The following is a 22,697-nucleotide window of genomic DNA, read 5'->3' as shown; positions in this document are numbered from 1 at the left end:
TTTCCCCACACCCTCAGGAACATTTGTTGTAACTTGTTTTCCTGACAGCCATTCTGAGGTAGGATGGAATCTCAAAGCACTTTTAATTGGTATTTTTCTGATAGCCAAGGATGATGAACGCTGTGTAAAGATATTTGATGGACATTTGTACGTGTTCCTCTGAGAACTCTACTCAGCTCTGTTTTTGGAATTGGGTTGTCTGTTTCCTTGATATTTTATTTTTTAAGTTCTTTGTACAGTCTAGATATTGAGCCTCCATCAGATGTATAACTAGAAAAACATTTCTCCTATAATCTGCCTCTGTGTTCAGTCAAATACTTCTTTTGCTTTATAGAAGAAGCGTTTTAAAATCGGGAGATCCTATTTCCCAACAATTAACCTTATTTCCCAGGCAGTTTTAGAGTTTCGGGTCTTTGGTCTGTTGACCCATTGGAGGTGACTGTTGTGTAGGGTGTGAGAGAAGGATCTAGTTTCTTTTTGAAGATGCCATCTTTTCCCCAATTAATATTTTCTGGGTTTCTCTGTGTAGCCCTGGCTAGCCCGGATCTTGCTTTGTAGACAAGGCTGGCCTCAAAATCATAGAGATCCGTCTGCCTTCGCCTCTGGAGAGCTGGAATTAAAGGCATGTGCCACCACCTCCAGGTTTATTTTTGGCATTCTTATCAGAAATCAGGTGTTTGTAGCTTCATGGATTTATGTCTGGGTATTGAGTGTGTCCCAGTTGATCGGTGTGTCGCTTTGTGCTTGTGTCCTGCTGCGCTTGTTACTGCGACTCTACGTCTTGAAATCAGATCATGGTGATACCTCAAAATTTATTCTTCTTGCTCAGGAAAGCTTGGGCTATCTGACGTGTTTTGTGCTTCCACAAAAAAATTGTTTTTTCTGTTTCTCTTTTTTGAGTGTTTTTTATTCTAGACCTCTGTCACACGTATTCTTTTACTTTTTTGTGGATTTCAGATGAATTTTCTGTTCCTTTGGGTTAATGTGTGTTTTTTCTTTCTCAGTTTTCTTCTTGCACGGGCTCCCACAGAGGAAGCCATTACAGATGGGGTTTCCCCCGTTTCTCTCTTAGCATGTTTGTTTCTGGCATGGAGAAAACTTCCCAATTTTCGCATGTTGATTTTATATCTTGACACCTTGGTGTGATTGTTTATCAGATTTCAGAGATCTCTGTTAGAGTAGTCTTTTTTTTTTTTTTCCGGAGCTGGGGACCGAACCCAGGGCCTTGCGCTTCCTAGGTAAGTGCTCTACCACTGAGCTAAATCCCCAGCCCCTAGAGTAGTCTTTTAGTAGACGCTCACATGTGTTCTCTGATGGTACATTTTGAAGGATGACAGCTTGTTGGTGAAATAGATTCAGGGCGTCAGAGCAAGAAAGTTTCTAGACACTGATAGGAAAAAGGCACTACTAGTTACTACTGGAAGGAGAAGGTCGTCATCTGCCCAGCTCACTGTCACATGCACGCCCTGGGGCACTGCCTCAAGTCAGCATAGCCTAACACTTGTGAGCTAAGACCTACAGTAAAAACTGAGGCATGCTGACAAAGCAAGAGAAAAATGTGAGGCAACCAAGAGGAACCTGTCGCTCACTGGAGCTCTGTTCATTGCAGTTTTTCAGGAGAGAGAGAGAATGAAGTCCCCCACTACCACAAATTAGGCAGTTGAATTTTCTGTATTTGGGGAAATCACAGTGGTTAGCACATCCCAAGTATAATAGACAAATCTTGCCCTGGGAAAACCATTTTCTTGATGATGGTATCTCTCCAGCCAGTTACATATTTTAAAAGTCATATTGAGTAAAGCAAAGTTTAAAAACAGGCCTTGATTTTTCTTCTTTATTTTTTTCTCTTCCCAGATAATTGAGTGCTTAAACCCCTATATGTGGCAAGAAAGGTAGGCTTCTGTCCGGTGGAGGTTTTTGACTAATTACCCCACAATGAGCAGAGCTGTAACCCAACAGCAGGGGAAACACCAATTGGCCAAATCCTGGTCTCCTGATACCATTCTTTTCCTCATGTAAAAGAAATGGCAGATTTCGGGAGGGGGGAAGAAGGTACAGCCTGAGGGACAGAGGAGAGCAAAAGCACATGGGTCATCATGCATGTGCTTGTTAAATTGGAGATAATTTGAACATTAAAATAAATGACGGGAGTAATGAATATGACAGGATATGTATAGACTGATTTTCTCATCACTATGCCAAAATACCGGATAGAAATGACTTAAGGGAGCCAAGATTTCTTTTGCTCATAGTTTTTAGATGTTTAATCCATGATCTCTTGGCCTCGTGTATTTGGATAAACATAATGGCGGGGAATGTATTAGCACAGATGTTCTGTACTTCTTGGCGGATCAGGAACAGAGTACAAGTCAGAAACTGGTGGTCAGGTATAACCTTTAAAGGTAGAATTCCTCAAGTTAGGCCCCATCTCCTAAAGTTTCCATAGCCTCCCCAAATCAGGCCACAGGCTGGGGACCAAACGTTCAGAGTATAATCCTGTAGCGCACATTTTAGATTTAAACTATAACTCTTTGAGTCTAAAGTGATAAGGTAAGAGTAAACTGAAAGTTGGAGGATGAAGAAGCTATGTGTGTAAGTTACAGCTTGACTTCCTACAAAGCAAGTGTGCTGGCTAGTTTTGTATCAACTTGACGTGAGTTGGAGTTATTTGAAAGGAGGGAACCTCAGTTGAGGAAAGGTCTCCATAAGCTCCAGCTATAAGACATCACCTAAATTACTGATTGAAGTAGGAGTGCCCAGCCTATTGTACATGGTACCATTCCTGGGCTGATGGTCTTGGGTTCTATAAGAAAGCACGCTGAACAAGCCCTGGGAAGCAAGACAATGAGCTGCACCCCTCCATGGCCTCTGCATCAGCTCCTGCCTCCAGGTTCCTGTCCTGCTTGAGTTCCTGCCCTCACTGCTTTTCAAGATGGAGTATATGGAACTGTGAGTGAAATAAACTCTTCCCTCCCCAACTTGCTTTTGGTCATGGGGTTTCATCACAGCAGATACCGACTACAGAGAAGTTGCATGATGGGTATTTTTAAATCTGGTGACGAGACAAACTGGAATCGAGAGCCCCTGAAGCCTGTTATAAGAAGAGTGCAGCGCCATCTCTGTAGACACCTGTCAAATACATGTACATATCTTAAGCCTAATTCTGCAAAAGTATCACACAGATACTCTCCAGCTGAGGCATGCTACAAAAATTCGGTAATCTTTAGAAAGCGCCAAGGTGGTGATAGGCTAAGGAAGACCAAGGTCATGTTCTATCCCTAAGGGTTACAAAAGGACATGATCACTAAGCATGGAGTGAGCTGCTGACATGGGTTCTTTCATTTAGAAGACATCAGCAGGACATCTGATAAAATTCCAATGATCCCCAAAGAATAGATAGTAATAGCTTGTCAATGTTACCTTTTAGCTTTGCTAGTTATAGTTACACTGTGCTGTGTAGGGGAATGTTCTTATTTATAGAAAATACATAGTTAATTATTTAGGGATGGTGAGACATCATGTTGGCTACTTATTCTTCATTGATTCAGAGAAAATAAATTATTTCTATTTTGTTCCTTGTCTTGTTAGAAAAGTTTTTCAGTTGTTGTTTTAAGGACAACCTTGAACTTTTGAACCCCCACCTCTAGTTTATAGACGCACATACTACTACCAGTTATGTGGTGTTGGGGGTTAAACCCAGGGCTTTGCAGAGCAGGCAAAGCACTTAGCAACTGAGCTACAAGCCCGGGTAGAAAAGAATTTGTTTTAAAGGAACAAGATATACGAAAAGAATTTGTTTTAAAGGAACAAGATATACGATGAAAATAGTTCCGCGTATGCTGGATAGGCTCAAAACAAAACTAAGACGTAAGAAAAATATTCACACCCGACTGATAACCTTTGTGATTTAATTTTAATTTCACGAGTGTGATGATTTGAATGAGAAGACACGTGAACACTTGGTCTCCAGTGGGTGGTACGATCAGGGAGGGGAGTAGGAGGCGTGGCCTCCTGGAGGAAGCACATTGCTGGAGTGGGGATAGGAGTAGAAAACTTTGCCTACATTCAGTTCACTTTCTGCTTCCAGCTTGCAGTTCAAGATGTCAACCCTGAGGTTCCTTCTCCGGCCGACAGGCCTGCCACCTTGACTGCGGTCGTGCCGGCTGCTGTGCCTGTGGTCGTGCCGGCTGCTGTGCCAGCTACGGTGCCTGTTGTTGTGCCTGTCGCCGTGCCAGCTGTGGTACATGCCGCCATGCCTGCTGCCTGTTGCTTCTGCCCTGCCATTAGGACTCTGACCCTCTGGAACCAAAATCCCAAATAAGCCCTTTCTTGTATAAATTGTCTTGGTCATGGTGTTTTATTACATCAACAGAGAGGTTAAGTAACTAATACAAAGAGCTTTGTTTTAAGTAATCATTCACACCGAGTAATGCTGTGCTTAAAACCAAATCACCAGCAACCTTGTTAGTAACTCCTTCTTCCAGCTTCACAAGGGACTTCTTTTTTCCTGATACTAATTATAGGTGAATTTCTCCCTCTTTCCCTTTTCTCTCTCTCTCTCCTTCCTTCCTTCCTTTCCTCCCTCCCTTCCCTCCCCCTTCCTTCCTTCCTTCCTTCCTTCCTTGCTCCTTCCTTCCTTCCTTTTTTTTTATTTGTGGTGCTGGGAACTAAGCCCAGAGCCTTGTCTATTCCAGCTACACCCTCTACTATGAGCTACATCCTTAGCCCCCAAGCTTTATTTCGTCCATCTAAAACTCCTGACAGAGGTCACAGAGTGAGAGTTCTGTATTTGGATCACAGCATCCTCAGTGTCCTCACTGAAAATTATCCATTTTAGCAAACGGTTTTGTTCTACTAACAAAACACAAGTTAAGGGGGGGGGATGTGCTTCAGGGATTCTGTGGCCACACTAGAAAAATAGAAAAGATGTCTAAGTTTATCTATCTATTCAAACGATCGGTCTAATGTCAAAACTTAGACACTGCTTGAATGAAGATAAAAACATAAGGTGGTTGCATACAGAAATGTGACAAGGCATTTTTCTGTGGGCTTTCCTGTATTATTCTAAGTTACTTTAAGAATTTCTCATTGGGCTGGAGAGATGGTTCAGCAGTTTAGGGCACTGGTTGCTCTTGCGGAGGCCCTGGGTTTGAGTTCAGCACCCACAAAGTGGTTCACAGCTGTTACTCAGTTCCACGGGATCCAATGATCTCTTTTAACCTTCCGGGGCACCAAACATGCAGGTGGTACACGTACACACACACACACACTTAAAGTAATCATGAAATAAGATGAATAAGTCTAATAAAGAAAGACTAGCAAAATATAAAAAGAATTTCTTACATTGTAAAGCTGGGAAACCACCCAGAGAGGGAGGTAGGTGATTTCAGTGCCATTCATGGGAAAACAATGGATCTATTCTACCAAAGCAGCTTGTGGTAGTACCTATCATTTACACAACCTGGCTCTGAGTCCCATTAAAGGAATCTAAGACGGCTGAGGAGATTAAGCCAGCCTTTAACACGCAAGAATGGGAAAGAAAGTTACTTGTAATGACGTCTACAGACTCCATTTTCCAGGGTCTGTTAGTATGCAGGACCATGGTATAATACTTTAAAAGCCAGAACTTGAACATTTTGAAGCCAATTATTCTATGTCTAAGTGGTTAAGACGATAAGTGACCTTGGAACAAATCTTTGCAGAGTACATCATAATTATCACCATGACTTCATATGTTATAGCAAGGTCAGGGGAGACCTTCCCTCTCCATAACCATTGCCATGCTCAGAGGCCACACTTTAGCTAGCAGGGGTGATGGAGCAGTGCCAGGTACTGAAGGCAATGGCAGTTGGGACCTAGGAACCTGAAGGGTTGACTCAGTTTTCTCCTAAAGAGGAGGCTACTCTGCGCTTTTAAAAAAATATATTCTTAATTGGTTTCTATGTTTTTATTTTTAATGATTTTGTACTCTTGGGAGTTGAGTTTATGGCTTTGTGCATGTCATGCTAGTTTTCTCCTACTGAGGTACACTCAGTTCTCTTTTTACTTGTTAGCTTGAGACAAAGGCTTTCTAAATTGCCCAGTCTGGCTTCGAACTCTATAACCCAGCAAGACCTTGAATCCCATGACCTTGATCTTCATGACTAACGAGGACTGTAGGCTATATGTCATTAGGCCTGATTAGGATTGAGCTTTTAAACCATGAAGGGCACCAGGATTCATGGACTTAGCATGAGGGAGAAGGATTTTAGGGAGAAGGATAGTATTAAATGAAATTATATTACAGAAAAGTATAAATTTCTACTGTTACTAGCCTATAGAGACGAACATATTGGCTACACTAAAATAAATCCAACCGAGTGTGAGTTTTCCATTGCTGAGACAAGATACCAGAGTGAAAAATAGAAAAGGAGGGAGAGATCATTTGGGCTTTTGATTTTAGAGGTTTAGGTCTGTGGTTGCTTGGCACCATTATTCCAGCCAGTGTTGAGGCAGAACCTCGGTGTGGAGGAGGTATGAGGGCAAAGCTGCCCACCTCACACTGACCTAAAGCAAAGAGCAAGAGGGGGAAGGCAGAGGACCCTTTTCAAGGACACATACCCAGTGACCTAGATTCCTTCCTCTGGGCCCCGCCTCCTGAAGGTTGCAGGACCTCCTAACCATGCCACAGACAGGTGATGAGTCCTTTCAGACATCAGGGACACTTAAGATCTGAACCATAGCAACCTCTTTACATAAATGCTAGCTATTACTGTATATGTATGTGTTTATGCGTATATCTGCATACATGTGTATGTGGAAAATCTTTTATATACGCAGCAAATATCATCTGTTACCTCAGCTAGGCCGATAGAATCCTGGGAAATGCAAGGAGAGACTATTTTTTAAATCTAAATATACCTTAGGAAAATTAATGTAGATTTATTAAAGACTGCTGAATGAATCCGAGTGGTATTGTTGTCTCGTCAAGTAAGATAAATGTCTTACTTTAACATTTAGATATTTCAATTACGGGCAGGGAGTATAGAATATTTGAGCTGAAATAATCATCTAATTTGCATCATAAGCCCACTATGACTGTAAAAAGCATTCATCTTAAACTCTCAGTTAATGAAGACAGACCACCTTGTGATTAATAGGCTGGGAGAGCTTGAAATGAACATTTTTAAGAGGTAGCTCAGAGAGGCGATTCAAGCTCTGCTGCTTAATCTGTTTCCTTGCCTATATTCCGTTTCTTTAAGCAGATCATAACTACTAATTAGTCATCATGAAGTCATTATTCTTTAAGTATTCCCCACACCATCTCAGAGTACCGTGTAGGGTGGGTGATAGAAACAGTCTGTCACCTGCGGCATCTGCATAAGCATTAAATGTGCCACTGAAAAAAGGAAAACACTAAAATCGCGACTTGTTTTAAAATAAGAAACTCAATGTTTGATTTTAAATAAAACTCAAAATATAAATATTACTGGGAATTTAGGGACGTTCATTTGGGGTGTCTGTCATTTTTTTTTAGTCTCTGTCCAAGGTTTTGAGTTTTGTTATAAAACGATTTAAGAATGGACTCAGAAGGAAGTTATAGGACAACTTTATTAGCAATAAAAGAAAGAAAGAAAGAAAGAAAGAAAAGAAGGAAAGAAAGAAAGAGAGAAAAAAGAAAGAAAGAAAGAAAGAGAAAACCCAAAACAGGCAAACTGCAAATCTTGGCAGCTGCCTGGAGGAGGAGAAGGAGGAGAAAGAAAGCAGGTCACATCATTTGTCTAACGGATGTGGAAAGGGTTGGGAGAAGAGCTCAGAGTAAAAGAAAGTCCAGAGTGTTCAGGTAGGCTCGTTTAAGCTCTGATAAGTTTCCGGGGAGAAAGAAGGAAAAAGAAATTAAAAAAGAAGAAGAAGAAAAAGGAAAAGTTAGCTTTTCTGTAGAATTCAGTAAAGCAGGCAGGCTTAACCCACACACAGTTGGGCTCTGTAAGTGTCTGCAGAGGGGCAGGGGTTCTGGGAAGGAAAAGTAAAGTTATTTCCTTAAAGGAGTAATTACTCTCTCGGTCTCCCGGGGGTAGCTTTAAGTGAGCCATCCTTTTTGAAGTGTGGCGTCTTAGAACCAACTGGATCAACCCTAATGTTTTGAAGAACTTGGAATGTTAGGCTCCCTCCCAGGCCAGAGAACTAGCTATCCCTTTATGGTTCACCATGGTGCCCTGATCGTGGCTACAATGATGTCCCCCACTCTTCATTTAGGAGATGGGTTGAAATTGGGGATATAACTCATTTTAGCCCTCAGATCTAGGGTCCCATTCTAAAGCTGTTCACCAGAGGGGTTGTCTTCCAACTGCAGTTTCAGTCTTTCGAGTGCCTGTTTCCTCCGGGAAAAGGCACTGTCAAAGGCAGCAAACCCCGAGTTCCCCTCTGGTTCCACTGGTGAGAGAAGCGCCATGCCCCTGGGGGTGCTGCTTTTGGAGTTCCTGCCCCTACACTGACTAGCCAATCTCCACCTCCTATTCCCATCACAAGGAGCAAAATGTACATTGCCTTTGCGAATCTACAGAAAAAAGTGAATCTACAGGGGAAAAAAAAACACAAAACAAAACCCTAAGTACTGTAGTACTTTTCCATGGACTTTCACTTTTGACATTACTAACAATTGAGGAAAATAACAACTCTCTCTCTCTCTCTCTCTCTCTCTCTCTCTCTCTCTCTCTCTCTTTCTCTCTCTCTCTCACCTACCTGCTGCAAGAGTCAGATTTGAAAAGGACAGCAGGTCCTTGAGGAAGCAACAAATTAGAAAAACACCTCTCCTAACGCCGTTCCAATCGGGATGCTGGCTGGTGGTAAGTTTTGAGAGCCTCTTTCTGAACTCTATGTCCTTTCCCATTAAAACTTAATGAGGAACACTGGGATTTATAATCATTAAAGGTTATGAAATTAAAAATTGTGCTTTGTTTCAAAAACCCCAAGTCTATGGTTCCTAGGTCCTCCCACTAGAAACTGTTACCTCATCCTTTTTACTTCTGGGAGAAGCACTTGGCACATGGTGAACAGAAACAAAGACATGAGACAGCAGATCGCCAAAGTGCTTGCAGCCTAAAAGGTCTGTAGGCATCTTTTATGTAATAAGTAATGAGATGGCTGGAAAACTGCCTTGAAGAGTGAAACTTGGGCCAAAAAAAGAAAAAAGAAAAAAAAAAAAAAAGAAAAGAAAAGAAAAAGAAGACCTGTCAAGGCCTTTGAGAAATAGAGTAACATTAAGTAAAACTAGGAAATAGTCAAGACAAGTGTTTTTTTTTTTCAATATAAAGCCACTTAGTGGGGAATTTAATCAAGTTTTATTTAAACAGATTATACCACATGAACTTTGCCTTTTATTTCCTGGGCAATGTGGACAGGATGTGGGGGGTACTGAGGAGGGTGCCAAAGTCGTTCTAAAGAGCACTGCTAGCCCTCGTGGCCCAAGACAGGAGTGTGGGATACAAACACCAGTTCCTTTCTCTCTGCCAGGTTGAGCTTTCTACAAAAAGTTTCTAGAAGATCCTTGCTGCAGTTGTCAGTGAAGTTTTTATACTCACCGGATGGTCTGTGATTATTAAAAAAATGTTTTAAAAGAGCGGAGAGGGGGTCATTTCTAATGTGAGAGAGGTGGCGTATTTTGAGATTATTCCTTCTTGAGTTGCCTGTAGCTGAGATTTGAAGTTATTTCCCCACAAAGTTTTCAAGTAAATGTTAGGATTAAGGAGAGTTACAAAATGGTATGTAGGGAATTCACAACTGAGAGAGAGAGAGAGAGAGAGAGAGAGAGAGAGAAGGTTGGCTTCCAGAAGGTGATTGATTCATTTGCCTGTGGCCAGCCTGTCCTCATAAAGCCACCTTAGGGCTGGATCTCAGTTCAGGAGAGACCTAGACAATCCCCAGGTAGGTGAACAACTAGCAGGACAGACAGTGTCTCTGAGATACAGGGGAATATCCCAGCAAGGGAAATAAATGCCAGTTTTAAACATCTTACTGTACACATTCTACACTTGCATGAAAGGAGAAAATTTGTTATGATTCTATAAATTTTAAACCATAAAGCGATCCAGATTAATTAGTAGCTGCCTCCTTGAAGCCTGCCTCCTCCCAATTTGTCTGCATTAGAATTGGAATGCAGGAACAATTTTCCTCCCCAAAGCTTTTAAGATTTACTTATTGTGTTGTATGCCATGGCATACATGCAGGGGTCAGAGGATAAATTTCAGGAGTCTGTGCGTTCTTTCCACCATGTGGGTTCTGGTGATGACCCAGTTTGGCAGTTAGGAGCTCTTACCTACTGAGTCATCTTGGCTGTCCATGGAACATTTTTTTCCCTCTGTCTCAATCAGTTCTCAAGTGTTGGCCAACTAGGTCTTGCCCTGTATCATATTCGCTGAACCCCTTATGAAAAGTGGTTTGTTTCAGTGGTGCTCAAGGTCGTTATTCCCACCCACTCCAACTTTATGTTGTTTCAGTCCACAAGCAAAGCGTTTTGTCGCCCTACCTTCAAGGACAGTTTGGAGCTGTTTAGGGCCGCCGGAAGAACCCGGGTGCTGAATCATTAATTTCATGTGTCAGATTAGGGCCAAATGCCTTTGAGCTTCATCGCCAAAGTGAAATAAGGGACGTTTCAAAAAATTTTCGAAAACTGTTTTTATTGTGGGCCAGATAACCGCTGAAGAAGAGATTTTCTTGCATGTTGGGTGTTTGTCAGTCCACTTCTGTGAGCAGCTCGGAATGAGCACATGTGAGCGTGGGGAAGAGCACAGGGGTTCTGTCCTATGCTTGAGCATCCCCAGAGATGGGATTGATGCCCAGCAAACTCTCCACAGATACTTGATTCCATGAAACCAATAACTCGTAGTCTTGTGTTCATTCAAAGTTACTGGAACTACTGTGTTAGCGAATCTGCAGTAGGAAGTGTGAAGGATTTTTTTTCCACCTAAAGGGTCTTTTATTTAAACAATGCATCAGCGGGTTATAAAGAAAAATAAATATTGCATCCAAACCTAGTGCTATGTTTTGTATTCTGCCCTAGGTTGGCCTCGGTTTTTCCCCAGGAGGCAGGATAAGGATGTGCTTGCTGCCCTTGAGTCTCCTTCCTTTGTAGTTTTTTTTTTTTTTTTTTTTTTTTTTTTTTTTTTTTTTTTTTTTGGCTAGCGCGCTTACCCTAGCCCCCGCGGTTGTGGAGCGCGCAGCGCGGTCACGCCCGGGAGCGCGCAGCTCCGGTAGCCCGGCGGGCGGGGCCTCCTCGGACCGTAGAGCCGCTCCTCGCGCGGCGCCGCCCTCCTCCTCGCCACCTCCCTCTGATGTGGTTTGTGGTATCCCTGAAAGGACAGAGGGTGTCCTCCGGGGTCTGGGCCCTGACAGGCGGCCAAGAGCGCGAGTACCCGTGGGCGTGCGCGCGTGGGAGGCGGCTGCACTCTTCCTGAGGGGGCCCAGCGGCTCCAGAGGATTCCCCGGTCCAGCCGGGACGCGCACCGGCCGTGGACTGGGCCAGGGCGCGCGCGAGGAAGCGGCGGCGGCGGGAACCCGGGACCCCAGGCCGCGCAAGACAGCCCCGAGGCGCCTCGCCCACGCTCGCGCCCCTCCCCCCTCCGCTTCCTTCTTCTGCTCAGCGCGCCGGAGAGCGCAGGCCGGATGCGAACCCGGGCCAGCCTAAGGTCGTTCAACTTGGCGGCTCCCGGCCTGCTGCCCGCGCGCTACTTGTGAGGCGTGGCCGGGTGAAGGAGGCGCTTGGGGGGCGTGGGGCTCCCCAGCTGGCGGCGGCGACCGAGAGGGCGCTCGGGACAATGAGCTGGGCAGCTGCGCGCTGCGGCCGCCTTTAGCTGGCAGAGCGGGTCCACCTGCGAGCATGGCCCGGATGCCGGAGCCAGGTGTCCCGCTGCTTTAAGGCCGGACCGAGCGCCTAGATCGCGGCGCGCTGCTGCCGGGGCGGCGGGGACGTTCTTTTATTAATTCATTTATTTGTGGAGACCTCTCCGAGCAGCCGCGATGGCCAGCACCAGGAGCATTGAGCTGGAACATTTTGAAGAACGGGACAAAAGGCCGCGGCCAGGGTCGCGGAGAGGAGCTCCCAGCTCCTCCGGGGGCAGCAGCATCTCTGGCCCCAAGGGCAACGGGCTCATCCCCAGCCCGGCGCACAGTGCTCACTGCAGCTTCTACCGCACGCGGACCTTGCAGGCCCTCAGCTCGGAGAAGAAGGCCAAGAAGGCGCGGTTCTACCGGAATGGGGACCGCTACTTCAAAGGCCTGGTCTTTGCGATCTCCAGCGACCGTTTCCGTTCCTTCGATGCGCTCCTCATAGAGCTCACCCGCTCGCTGTCTGACAATGTGAACCTGCCCCAGGGCGTCCGCACAATCTACACCGTAGACGGCAGCCGGAAGGTCACCAGCCTGGACGAGCTGCTGGAAGGTAGGTAGGAGGGGCGGACCAGGCGCGGCAGGTGCGGCCCAGTGCACAGCGGCAGGTGCAGAGGCTGCGGCCCGCGCGCTTCCCCGCCCTGCGCAGGGGCGGCCCACCGGGCGCTTGCTTTCTAGGCAACCCTGGGAATTGTCTGCTTCTCTGTCGTTTGCATTGGGTTGGAGTGCAAACATTATCTCCTTCCCAAGAGATTTGCCTTTTAAAAGGGAAGACGATTCTAATGATTAGAGACAAACACAGACAACGGTGCCTGTAAAATTAGCCAACTTATTTTCTCGGAAGGGTAAACTGTTTGAAAGCATGTTTCTCTAGTGAGGTACTGGGTAACCTTTGGTAGAGGCCAGTGCAGTACCTGCGCTGTTCCTATGTTTGGGATATCCTATTGTACCTTTTGTGCACAGTTGTGAGTCTGACCTGCTCTAGGTTCTCTTTTCTAGTTTCATGTGTGGCAGAAGGCGCTGGAGATCAAGAGGCAAGCCAGCACAGAAAGTCTCACTCAGCCTTGGCTTCATCTTGGGCAAGGGCTGGGAACTTTTTAAAATATCGGACCTAGCTCCACCCCTTAGATACTCTGAGGTGCCTGGTTTAGGGTATGACTTGGGCATTTAGAATTGTGAAAGTTCCTCAGATGATTCCAGTGAAGTCAGAATGGAAAACCACCATGTTTAAAGGATTTTCCACATTTGTTTGGCAATGAGGTGAATCAAGGTGAGTCTCTTCTGCCTTCTCCCTGAAGAGAGTAACTATTAGGAACCAGAGGCCTATTAGAAATTAGGAATCCTGGCACACCAACCATGCATCAACCAGAGGGACTGTGTGGGCAACATGTTGGGTCATTCTAGAGTTCTTGCAGTATTTTCTCGTTTTTTGCTTTTAGGAAGGGAAGGATAGCAGGTAATTAAGAACACCCAAAAAAGATCAGGCAGATACCTCGGTGTGTACTGACTGAATGTTTGCATATAATTAGCTCTCAGGCATCTTTCTTAATGCAAATAGAGCATTTCATGTAGCCATAGCAACATGAGCTTGTGAGAGTTGGAAACTGATCCATGAACTATGAAATCTTTTTATTTCAGCACGAGCTTATGTTCTAACGGCATTTTCTCCCTTTCACAGATGAGGAAACTTAAGTGGCAGGGTTACTAATTTCTAATAGGCCTCAGTTGATGCTTTTTTCCTTCTATGGCTCACTTCTTTAAAATAAAGTTAGCCATTCTGACGCATGCCCAAAGTGGCCGAGTTTCTCCGTCACTTTTATCAAATGGTACCCTTGCCCTGGCTACAGGACAACCCAATTAAAATTAAGTTCTCTTGTGTGTCAGTTAGTAGAAGGGGCTACCTCACACATTGCCTTGATAGTGAGTTTAGGTCTTAGAGTCTGAAAGAAGAGGGCATGAGCTCTGTAGGCGTGTCAGTAAAGTGGGGATAGCAGTGTTGAGAGGGCCATTTTACTTTTGCTTGTTTCTCCAGACAAGGCTCACTGTGTAGCTCCAGTTCTCCTGGAACTCCCTGTATAGACTAGGCTGGCCTTGAACTCACAGAGATCCTCCTGACTCCAGTTTTCCCTGACCCCAAGTCAGAGTAGCCGCACAGTGGCAGGATCTGCCTGTTTCCTAAGCACTCGCCACGCAGGTCCTCAGGTGAAGTACCTCCTTTCCCTTCCAATGGCTAATGATTGACATCTTGAAGCAAAGCCACGCAAACATTTGTTGCACCATTATTTTCGGAGTAGTATAATGGGCTGCATGTGTAGTTAGTGACTCCCCAAAATACCAAGGGGAAACCGTGAAGGAAACTTTCCCAACCACCTGTTTGTAGTTGAAGTGACTCAGAAGGCCACCCATGCCCTAGGCTGAGATAGACTTGATGTATAACATGTGTTATCGTTAATCCAGAAACTGCTCCTCTCACCTCTGATGATAGTCATCTGGGAAGCAGCTTAATTCTACTTAACAATGCATCATCAGAACACCTTTAGAGAAAAGAAGGAAATGAAACTTCTTTGATCTGGGTAGAAATCTGTCTAATAGTGAACCTTTGTGTGGTAATTTCTCAGTTGTTTGGGGTGGTCCATGGCCTGTGATCCCAGAACCCAAAAGGTTAGAGGTGTTAGAGGATCATCAGAAATTCAAGGCCGGGCTGGAGAGATGGCTCAGTGGTTAAGAGCCCTGATTGCTCTTCAGAGGTCCTGAGTTCAATTCCCAGCAATCACATGGTGGCTCGCAACCATCTGTAATGGGATCTGATGCCCTCTTCTTGTGTGTCTGAATACAGCTACAGTGTATTCATATAAATAAAATAAATAAATCTTTAAAAAAAAAGAAATTCAAGGCCAGCTTGGTCTACAGAGTAAGTTTCAAGCCGGACAGGGGTACATAGTGAGAACTTGTCTCTAACATCGAGCTGTCTCCTTTTTGCTTTTCAGTTTTTAAAGAGTGCTTGCTATGCAGCTGTGAGGAACAGAGTTTGGGTCCCCAGAGTGCTGAGTGGCTTTGAAGGCTTGCCTGTTTTAAAGCTAGGAGATCCCCAGGGCAAGCTGGCTATGGAGTCTAGCCGTATCAGTAAGCTCTGGGGTTAACTGAGAGACACCCTCACCTTAGTGAATAAGGCAAAAGAATGATTGAGGGTGATTCCCGGTGTCAACCTCTGTCTACTACATGTGTGTTCACATGGGCAAGCATGCATATACATGTATGAAGTTTCAAGTTTCAGTCAAAAATGGTGTGCTGAAATGTTCAGATTTATGCCACTGAAGCGGGCCTACATCAGTAAGAAGTCTATGGAAGGTGGTCTACAGGGGATGGTCTATACCTGTGCCCTCAGCAGAGATAGACTGGGAACATAGCATGCTCATATTGGAAAACCACCCCACTTCATTTTAGTTGGTTCTTAAACCGTGTTCCACTTCTTTTGACTCTTCCATTCCAGAAACATACTTTAGGAAGTGATCTAAAGAAAAAAAAAAAACAAACCAAAAAACCAAAAACCCCACCAAAATTGTGTTCAGTGTGAAGAAGAGAGTTTGACTCAAGACTCATACACTCCTTCCTAGCTGCTCTCCCATTGAACTCAGATGACAAAAGAAATTTGCATGGCCCAGATTTCTTTTCTTCTGTCTTTAACTTGAAAGTCTCTGGAGGGTCAAGCTGATCTGGTGTCGGCCAGCGTTCTGTTGGCGCGCTTCCTGAACCAGCAGGTGTGTGCCTTCAGCTGATTTACCCAGCTTTCTGGAGCATTTGGCTGAATGGGTGGTGTGAGTTCCTATTGTCCTGATTGGTCTTTCTTTGCAGCTCTTGTGGGACTGTAACTTCCAGCAGTAAGTGTGGGGAAATAAGGTTTGAGCTGTCTGAGAGTCTGACAGGCTTGGAGTGTCCCTAAGGGTCCATTCCAAATGTCCAGGTCAGGACTTTCGTGGCTTCTCCACGTGGCCATACCCTGTCTTCAAACAAAAGTTGTGCACAACCTGGTTATAGGCAGATATAAAACAGTGTAACGTTTACTAAAGTATAGTGTAGAAGAAATGTATTTTTTTTTACTTAGAATTTGTTTTATTATGCTTATGTGTGTGAGAGAACATGTGCCACTTGGAGCACGTGGTGGACGGAGAATAACTTGTAGAAGTTTTTTCTCTTGGGTTCTGGGATCAAATGTAGCTCATGGGGATTGGCAGCAGACTGAGGCTATCTTGGTGGCTGGAGAGATTGGTTTATTTTTAAGGACTTATTTATTTTTACCTATGTGTGTGTGTGCTGATGAAGTATTTGATAGTCAGGAGAAACCGAATCTTTGCAAACTTGCCACCATGGAAGGAATGACTGTCGAGTAGTAGTTTCTGTGAAACTCCTCGCTGTCTTCCTCCCTAACAGTGAAAAGCACACATGCCACACCTGGCTACACAATAAGCTCTTTGCGGAAGAAGAATTCTGAAAAGTTTGAATAAAATATTAGGGCAAGAAAACAAGTATTTGGGAGAGCAGTCATGGAATTGGAGTAATACAGCAATACCCTGGGAGTTCTAAGACAAGGGCGCTATCCCGTGAGACTTTAAGCCCTGGAAATGAGTGTCGTGCGGAATGAAGAGAACTAGGTCTCTCTGATGGTGATTGCTGGGTCACTTTCTTCGGTGTTCGGAGGCAGAGAGGTGTCTGGCTAGGTCTCCCCCCTCATCTCCATTCTTCCATGTCACCACTAACCTTTATCTCTTCTACTGGAAAATAAGCCACCATCCCGTGGGTCAGAGATCTGCTTTTGCTTATGATTGCCACCATACTAAAGGTTTTAAGTGTAATTACTGAGTGAGACATTTCGCTTGATCCATTTCCTCTTAACCCTTGTAACATCTGCTGAGAAACATGGCCGCCATGTCCTCTATGCTGTACAGATGTGGAGGCCTAGGTGCAGAGAGGATAAAGAGATTGCTGTCTTGTCTAGTGGCAGGGGGTTGGCATTACACTTGAGCCTTTCAGTTCCCACTCCAACCCTGCCTCCTACAGGGGGTCAGCACAGGGTGGGCAAGCAGAGCTCCACACTGCCAGTTGCTCTGAATTTGCATTCCTAAAGCTCCACCATCCTCTCAGAAGTGGCTGATGCTATGATAGGTAGGCCTGCTGGTTTTATAAAGGAGGCTGTGTGGACTTGTTTGCCTTTGCTATAGAAAACTGCTACAAAAGGTGTTGCCATTTGTGATGGGAGGTATCCCTCAGCTTCCAAAACCATGAGGAATGTATTTCTGTTTTATTAGTCACGTAGTGTGATCGGTGGCTGCTATTCACTGTCAACTCGACGGGATCTAAAAATCAGCTTGGAGACAAACCTCTATGTATGTCTGTGAGAGAGTTTCCAGATTTTGGGAAGAGCCACCCTAATATAGGTGGCACCATTCCCCTGGCTGGGACCCTACGCAGAATGAAAAGGGAGAAATCAGCTTCGTGCTTGCGTTCTTTGCCTCTGCTTCCTGCTTGTGGATGCAACTGCCTCCCATTCCAGCACAGATGCCTTCCTGGCCATGATGGGCTGTCACCCAAAAGTACTAGCCCAAATAAATCCTTCCTTAAGTTGCTTTTGCCATGCAATGAAGAGAGTAACTGAGGCCCCTGGGTTATGGTTTTTGGATTTGGCAGCAAACTTGATTTAAACATGACTGTTTCATTGTAAAGTTTGGTAATCTTTGGAGGCGAGAGAGAAATAATCTGGACTACTTAACTCCTTGACTCCTGTGAGAGTTAGTCAGGCTGGAGCTGGAGAGATGACTCAGTGGTTAAGAGCACTAGCTGGTCTAGACAACTCAAGTTTGGTTCCCAGCACCCATATTGGGCAGCTCACAACTGCCTGTATCTGGAGTTCCCTGGGATCCAGTGCCTCTGGCCTCCACTGCCCTCATGCACACAAGCTTACTGTCCCTCCCCTCGCCCCCTCTCTCCCACTCCTTCCTGCTCCTTCTCTCTCTTAAAAACAAATTTCTTAGAGCAAGAAAGGTTGATGAGGCAGGGTATGGTGGCATACATCTGTATTCCAGTACCCCGGAAGCCGAGGAAGGGAATATCATTGCAAGTTTGAGGTAGGTCTAGTTTATATAGGGAAGCGGTCCCCCTCACCAGACCAGGTGCTGTGATCAGATGAGGTTCTCAGATTTAGATGGGGGTGGTTTGTTTTGCTTTGAGATGGGGGTACACTCTAGCCCAGGCTATCTTGGAACTTGTGATCTTCCTGCTCTGTAAATTAGGCTGGCCTTTAACTTAGAGATCTGCCTGTCTCTGCCTCCTGAATGCTGGGATTAAAGGCATGTGCCACCATATCTGTTGACTTATTCTTTGAATCAGAAATATTTTAACATGAGAATTAGTTAAATCTACCTCCATTCCAGAAGACATACTTTTGTTTTCTAGCCCACGCTGTCTGGCCAGCCATATCCTCAGTAGCCTACAGCAGGATGCTTGTTGCCTTGTATTTTGTCAGAGCTGTTAGCTGTTCATAGGGAAGGAACGGGAAGGTGCTGGTTTGGTGATGTCAGTTTACACGCTTTGGCTTACAGGCTTGCATTTACTAACATTTCAGGTAAACACACTAAAATAGCCTAGTCATGTTACCTTTTGATTATGTTTGCTACATTTTGATTGTAGGTGATTATAATTTATCATCATGAACTTTTGTGGCTTAGAGCTGGCTATGAATACTTGGCTGGCTGGGAGCCCCAAGAATCTGCCTGTCTTCTAGATTACAGGTGTAGGTCTTCACATTTAGTCTTTTTGTGTATATTCTGAGAGTCAGACTTGGGTCCTATTGCTTGTGCATTGATCATTTTACTAACTGAACTGGTCTCTCTGGTCTGCTATTCTAATATACATATTAGAAGATGAATTTATATCCGTTCAGTTCATCGATGTCTTCCTTGGGGTATCCTTTTCTAGTTTTAAGATTAATTTTAAAATGGTGATAGAGTTTTTCCTCACAGCCCATGATTAGTCTCTTCCCTCGTTACCTGGCCTATCCTTTTCTTTTTTTCTTTTTTTTTTTTCTTTTTTTTTTCGGAGCTGGGGACCGAACCCAGGGCCTTGCGGTTGCTAGGCAAGCGCTCTACCACTGAGCTAAATCCCCAACCCCTGGCCTATCCTTTTCATGTCTTAACAGCATTTTACCTGAAGAATAAGAGGAAAAGAAGTCATAGATGTATATTACTGGTTTTGCTCATGCTCATTAAGTCTGCATGGGAGAAAGAGCTTGAAAAATGGTCTAGTGGATATCTGTCTCCTTAGTACTTAGCAGCCTGGCCCCGAGAGATTTCATATCTAGTCTTTGGAATCTTATAGCAAGATTATGTGTGACACCCACTCCCACCTCCAAGTGCTGGGATTAAAGGCATGCACCATCATGCCCTGCCTAACATACTTTAACTCTGAACAGATCATTTGGTGACTCATAAGACTTTGACCATCTCCTTCTCCTCCTCCTCTTCCAGGTGCCCAGACACTCTTGACACTCAGAGCTGCCTCTCAGGCCTGTCCTGCTTGTGGCTGCCCTTCAACGTTTGTGCTCCCTGAAAATAAGAATAAGGCTGATGGGTGGGTGTAGCTCAGTGCTCTGCAAGACTCTAGCGGTTCTCGACCTGTGGGTCACAGTCCCACTGTCATCCAACAGTCTTGTCGGATGGGGGTCACATATCAGGTATCCTGCCCATCAGATGTTTACACTATGGTTCATAACAGTAACAAAATTATAGTTCTATAATGGCAATGAAGATAATTTTGTGGTTGGAGGTCACCATGTTACGAGAAACCGTATTAAAGGGTTGCGGCATTAGGAAGGCTGAGAGCCAATGTTCTGCGTCCACCACCAGTAACAAAACAATCACTATAAAATTCTAGCATCCAAATTATAGAGGCCCACAGTTAATTAAGCCCACATTGTAATTCAGAGGTATTTGTAAGTATAAAGACAGGGCCTGCAAAGGATTCCCACACCAGTGCAATCTGAGCACCGCAGCTGTGAAGGAGCGGTCAGACCTTCCTGACGGTGAACATGTGAGCTAGCGGTATGAGGCTGCACATACTGTTTGTGCCAGCAGAACTGGTGCTCCCAGTGTGACTGCCGTACTTAATGCTGAGTCGACGTGGTACCTTTTAGAATATCATGCACTGAGCCAGCTGTACTAATTAGCTTCTACCTCTACTGAGTGAGTGCATGTCCTCTGGCCCGAACTTGCTGTGAGCACGCCTTTATATTAGGGTCCCCTCTTCTCCTTACTAACACCTGGCCAAGGTATGTAACTTGAAGCCTAAAGAGTTGGAGCTTTGGGTGTGGAGTTATGCTTCAGCTAGAGATAGTTGATATACGTTCCACAGTGTGTGGAGAGTACATTTTATCATAAACGTCAGTACCAGGTTAAACCCCCCATTGTGAGCTCTAAGGACGGCTTACACCTAGCCAGGTGTGAGGAGATAAAGGCAGACCACGGATCTGTCCGTTCTGTCCTACTGCATGAGATCCAGTTTCTGACTTAGTAGGATTTCTGTTTTCTCATTTAACTAATTTCTTAGGTCTTAAGACGAACTCCCATAGTTCGTCTTCATATCTGTGTCCACAGTAGCTTTTATGTGCTTTCCACAGTAGAAAGGATCATAAACCTGATTCAGGAGAGGACTGTGTTTGGCTTCAGATGTGTTGAAAAATCGACTTAGAGGCTGTGGGTCTCATTTTGTATCCTCAGTAGAGGAAGGTGACAGGAATGCTCCTAAGGCCTGACACACCAGGGTAGGGCGCACAGTACCCCAGCCTGAGGCCTGACACACCAGGGTAGGGCGCACAGTACCCCAGCCTGAGGCCTGACACACCAGGGTAGAGTGCACACAGTACCCCAGCCTGAGGCCTGACACACCAGGGTAGGGCGCACAGTACCCCAGCCTGAGGCCTGACACACCAGGGTAGAGTGCACACAGTACCCCAGCCTGAGGCCTGACACACCAGGGTAGAGTGCACACAGTACCCCAGCCTGAGGCCTGACACACCAGGGTAGGGCGCACACAGTACCCCAGCCTGAGGCCTGACACACCAGGGTAGGGCGCACAGTACCCCAGCCTGAGGCCTGACACACCAGGGTAGAGTGCACACAGTACCCCAGCCTGAGGCCTGACACACCAGGGTAGAGTGCACACAGTACCCCAGCCTGAGGCCTGACACACCAGGGTAGGGCGCACACAGTACCCCAGCCTGAGGCCTGACACACCAGGGTAGGGCGCACAGTACCCCAGCCTGAGGCCTGACACACCAGGGTAGAGTGCACACAGTACCCCAGCCTGAGGCCTGACACACCAGGGTAGAGTGCACACAGTACCCCAGCCTGAGGCCTGACACACCAGGGTAGGGTGCACACAGTACCCCAGCCTGAGGCCTGACACACCAGGGTAGGGCGCACAGTACCCCAGCCTGAGGCCTGACATACCAGGGTAGGGCGCACAGTACCCCAGCCTGAGGCCTGACACACCAGGGTAGAGTGCACACAGTACCCCAGCCTGAGGCCTGACACACCAGGGTAGGGCGCACAGTACCGCAGCCTGAGCAAGGGATTTTGTTACTTTACTGATTCCTATAATTGTTCATTCTGGCCAGTGTACAGTTTGGTTAGGAAGCTCAGATTGTCTGACACAGTAGATAGACTTATTACAGTAGTAGAGCACTGATTTTTTTCTACTCTGCTTTTCTTCAGTAGCTATGTTGGGGACTCAGTGTACTTTTGAGGGGATGTGTACATGAGACTGTATCTCTCCAACATTAGACTTCACAAAGAGCAAACAATACCTGAATGTGTTTTCCTTGGTTCATTATTTTGGGAAAATTTCCCCTTGTTTTAGAAATTAGGAACACATTGACGTTCCTAAGATCTACTGGTATTAAACCTTAAATGTCTTTCACGTTTTCTTTTCTTTTTTTTTGACTTCTTTTCTGTATTGCCTTAAGTGCAGTAGATGTGTGTCAGTCAATATACCTGTCACATTTTTTAGGTGCAAAGGCTCTGTACTTCAGCTTTAATTGGATTTTGTTTTCTTTATAAAATTGTCAACCTGCTTCTATCATAAGAATGAGGCATAATCTCAGGGTCCAGGTTTCATCTAACAGAATTTTTGACTGGAATGTCAGGATGCTTTTATAAACTAGTTAGTGGTATTAGAAAATTAATATAATAAAACAAATATGAGAGACTGTATTAACTAACACAAAAGTAGTCTAAAAGTGCTGGTGTTGAAATTCCCACCCTGTAAGATCATATGTAGCTATAAATGAAAGCCTGCAGCCATTATGGTTCTCAAGAGTGAAAAATCTCAAAGCTTTTGCCTGAAGAGGAGAAGGAAGACATACTCCTTAAACAATGGCATAGCTCTGAGCCCTAGTAGAGTAGGACTTAAAAGTAAGAAGTCAGGTGTTTGTCTGGGTGCTAGATTGTAATGAGGGTTTGTTTTCAGAGTGGGTGATGAAAGTAAAAAATTTACCTGTGTGTTCATCTCCTGTCTACCATGATTGTTTCACTTGAACTAGGGTGAGGCTTGTATCTGTTTTAGGGAACCTACTTTTTAAAGGAACTCTTTTTTAAACCAGGTAAAGAACAATTGTGAGAAATGAATAGGTTGTAAGCTCATGGTGCGTGCGTGTGTGTGTGTGTGTACATAAGTGCACACTTGTGTGATGGGATGCTCTATTCTATGGACACCTTGACTCAACTTTACAAATTATATGACTGGTCTGTGTTTCTAGTAGGATCCTTATGAAGGGAAGGAGTTACTGT

At 45.1% G+C, this 22,697-nt stretch overlaps 1 protein-coding gene and 1 non-coding gene across 17 annotated transcripts in view; one reads left to right on the top strand and one right to left on the bottom strand.

Moving 5' to 3' along the window:
• Positions 1 to 1,614: 1,614 nt before the first annotated feature.
• On the bottom strand, positions 1,615 to 1,778 carry LOC120101381 (U1 spliceosomal RNA). The gene has a single exon (XR_005501730.1). It is a non-coding gene; the product is annotated as a U1 spliceosomal RNA (small nuclear RNA).
• Positions 1,779 to 11,225: 9,447 nt separating this feature from the next.
• Dclk2 (doublecortin-like kinase 2) overlaps positions 11,226 to 22,697 on the top strand; it is a 129,694-nt gene continuing 118,222 nt past the window's right edge. For 9 of the 16 annotated variants that reach the window (XR_351806.5, XM_063281898.1, XM_006232685.5 and 6 more), the window contains exon 1: positions 11,227 to 12,415. Coding sequence is in view for 15 of the 16 variants with exons in the window: in XM_063281898.1 (XP_063137968.1) it covers positions 11,995 to 12,415 (421 nt within the window). In the remaining variant the exon portion in view is untranslated. Of the gene's footprint in view, positions 12,416 to 22,697 lie in introns of all 16 variants that reach the window. The other 7 variants (XM_006232682.5, XM_006232681.5, XM_006232680.5 and 4 more) reach the window with 3 other exon arrangements.

The sequence above is a fragment of the Rattus norvegicus genome, chromosome 2, assembly GCF_036323735.1.
Source record: "Rattus norvegicus strain BN/NHsdMcwi chromosome 2, GRCr8, whole genome shotgun sequence".
Taxonomy (NCBI): domain Eukaryota; kingdom Metazoa; phylum Chordata; class Mammalia; order Rodentia; family Muridae; genus Rattus; species Rattus norvegicus.
The sequence above is the reverse complement of the archived record's forward strand: the minus strand, read 5'-3'. Positions and strand labels throughout refer to the sequence as shown.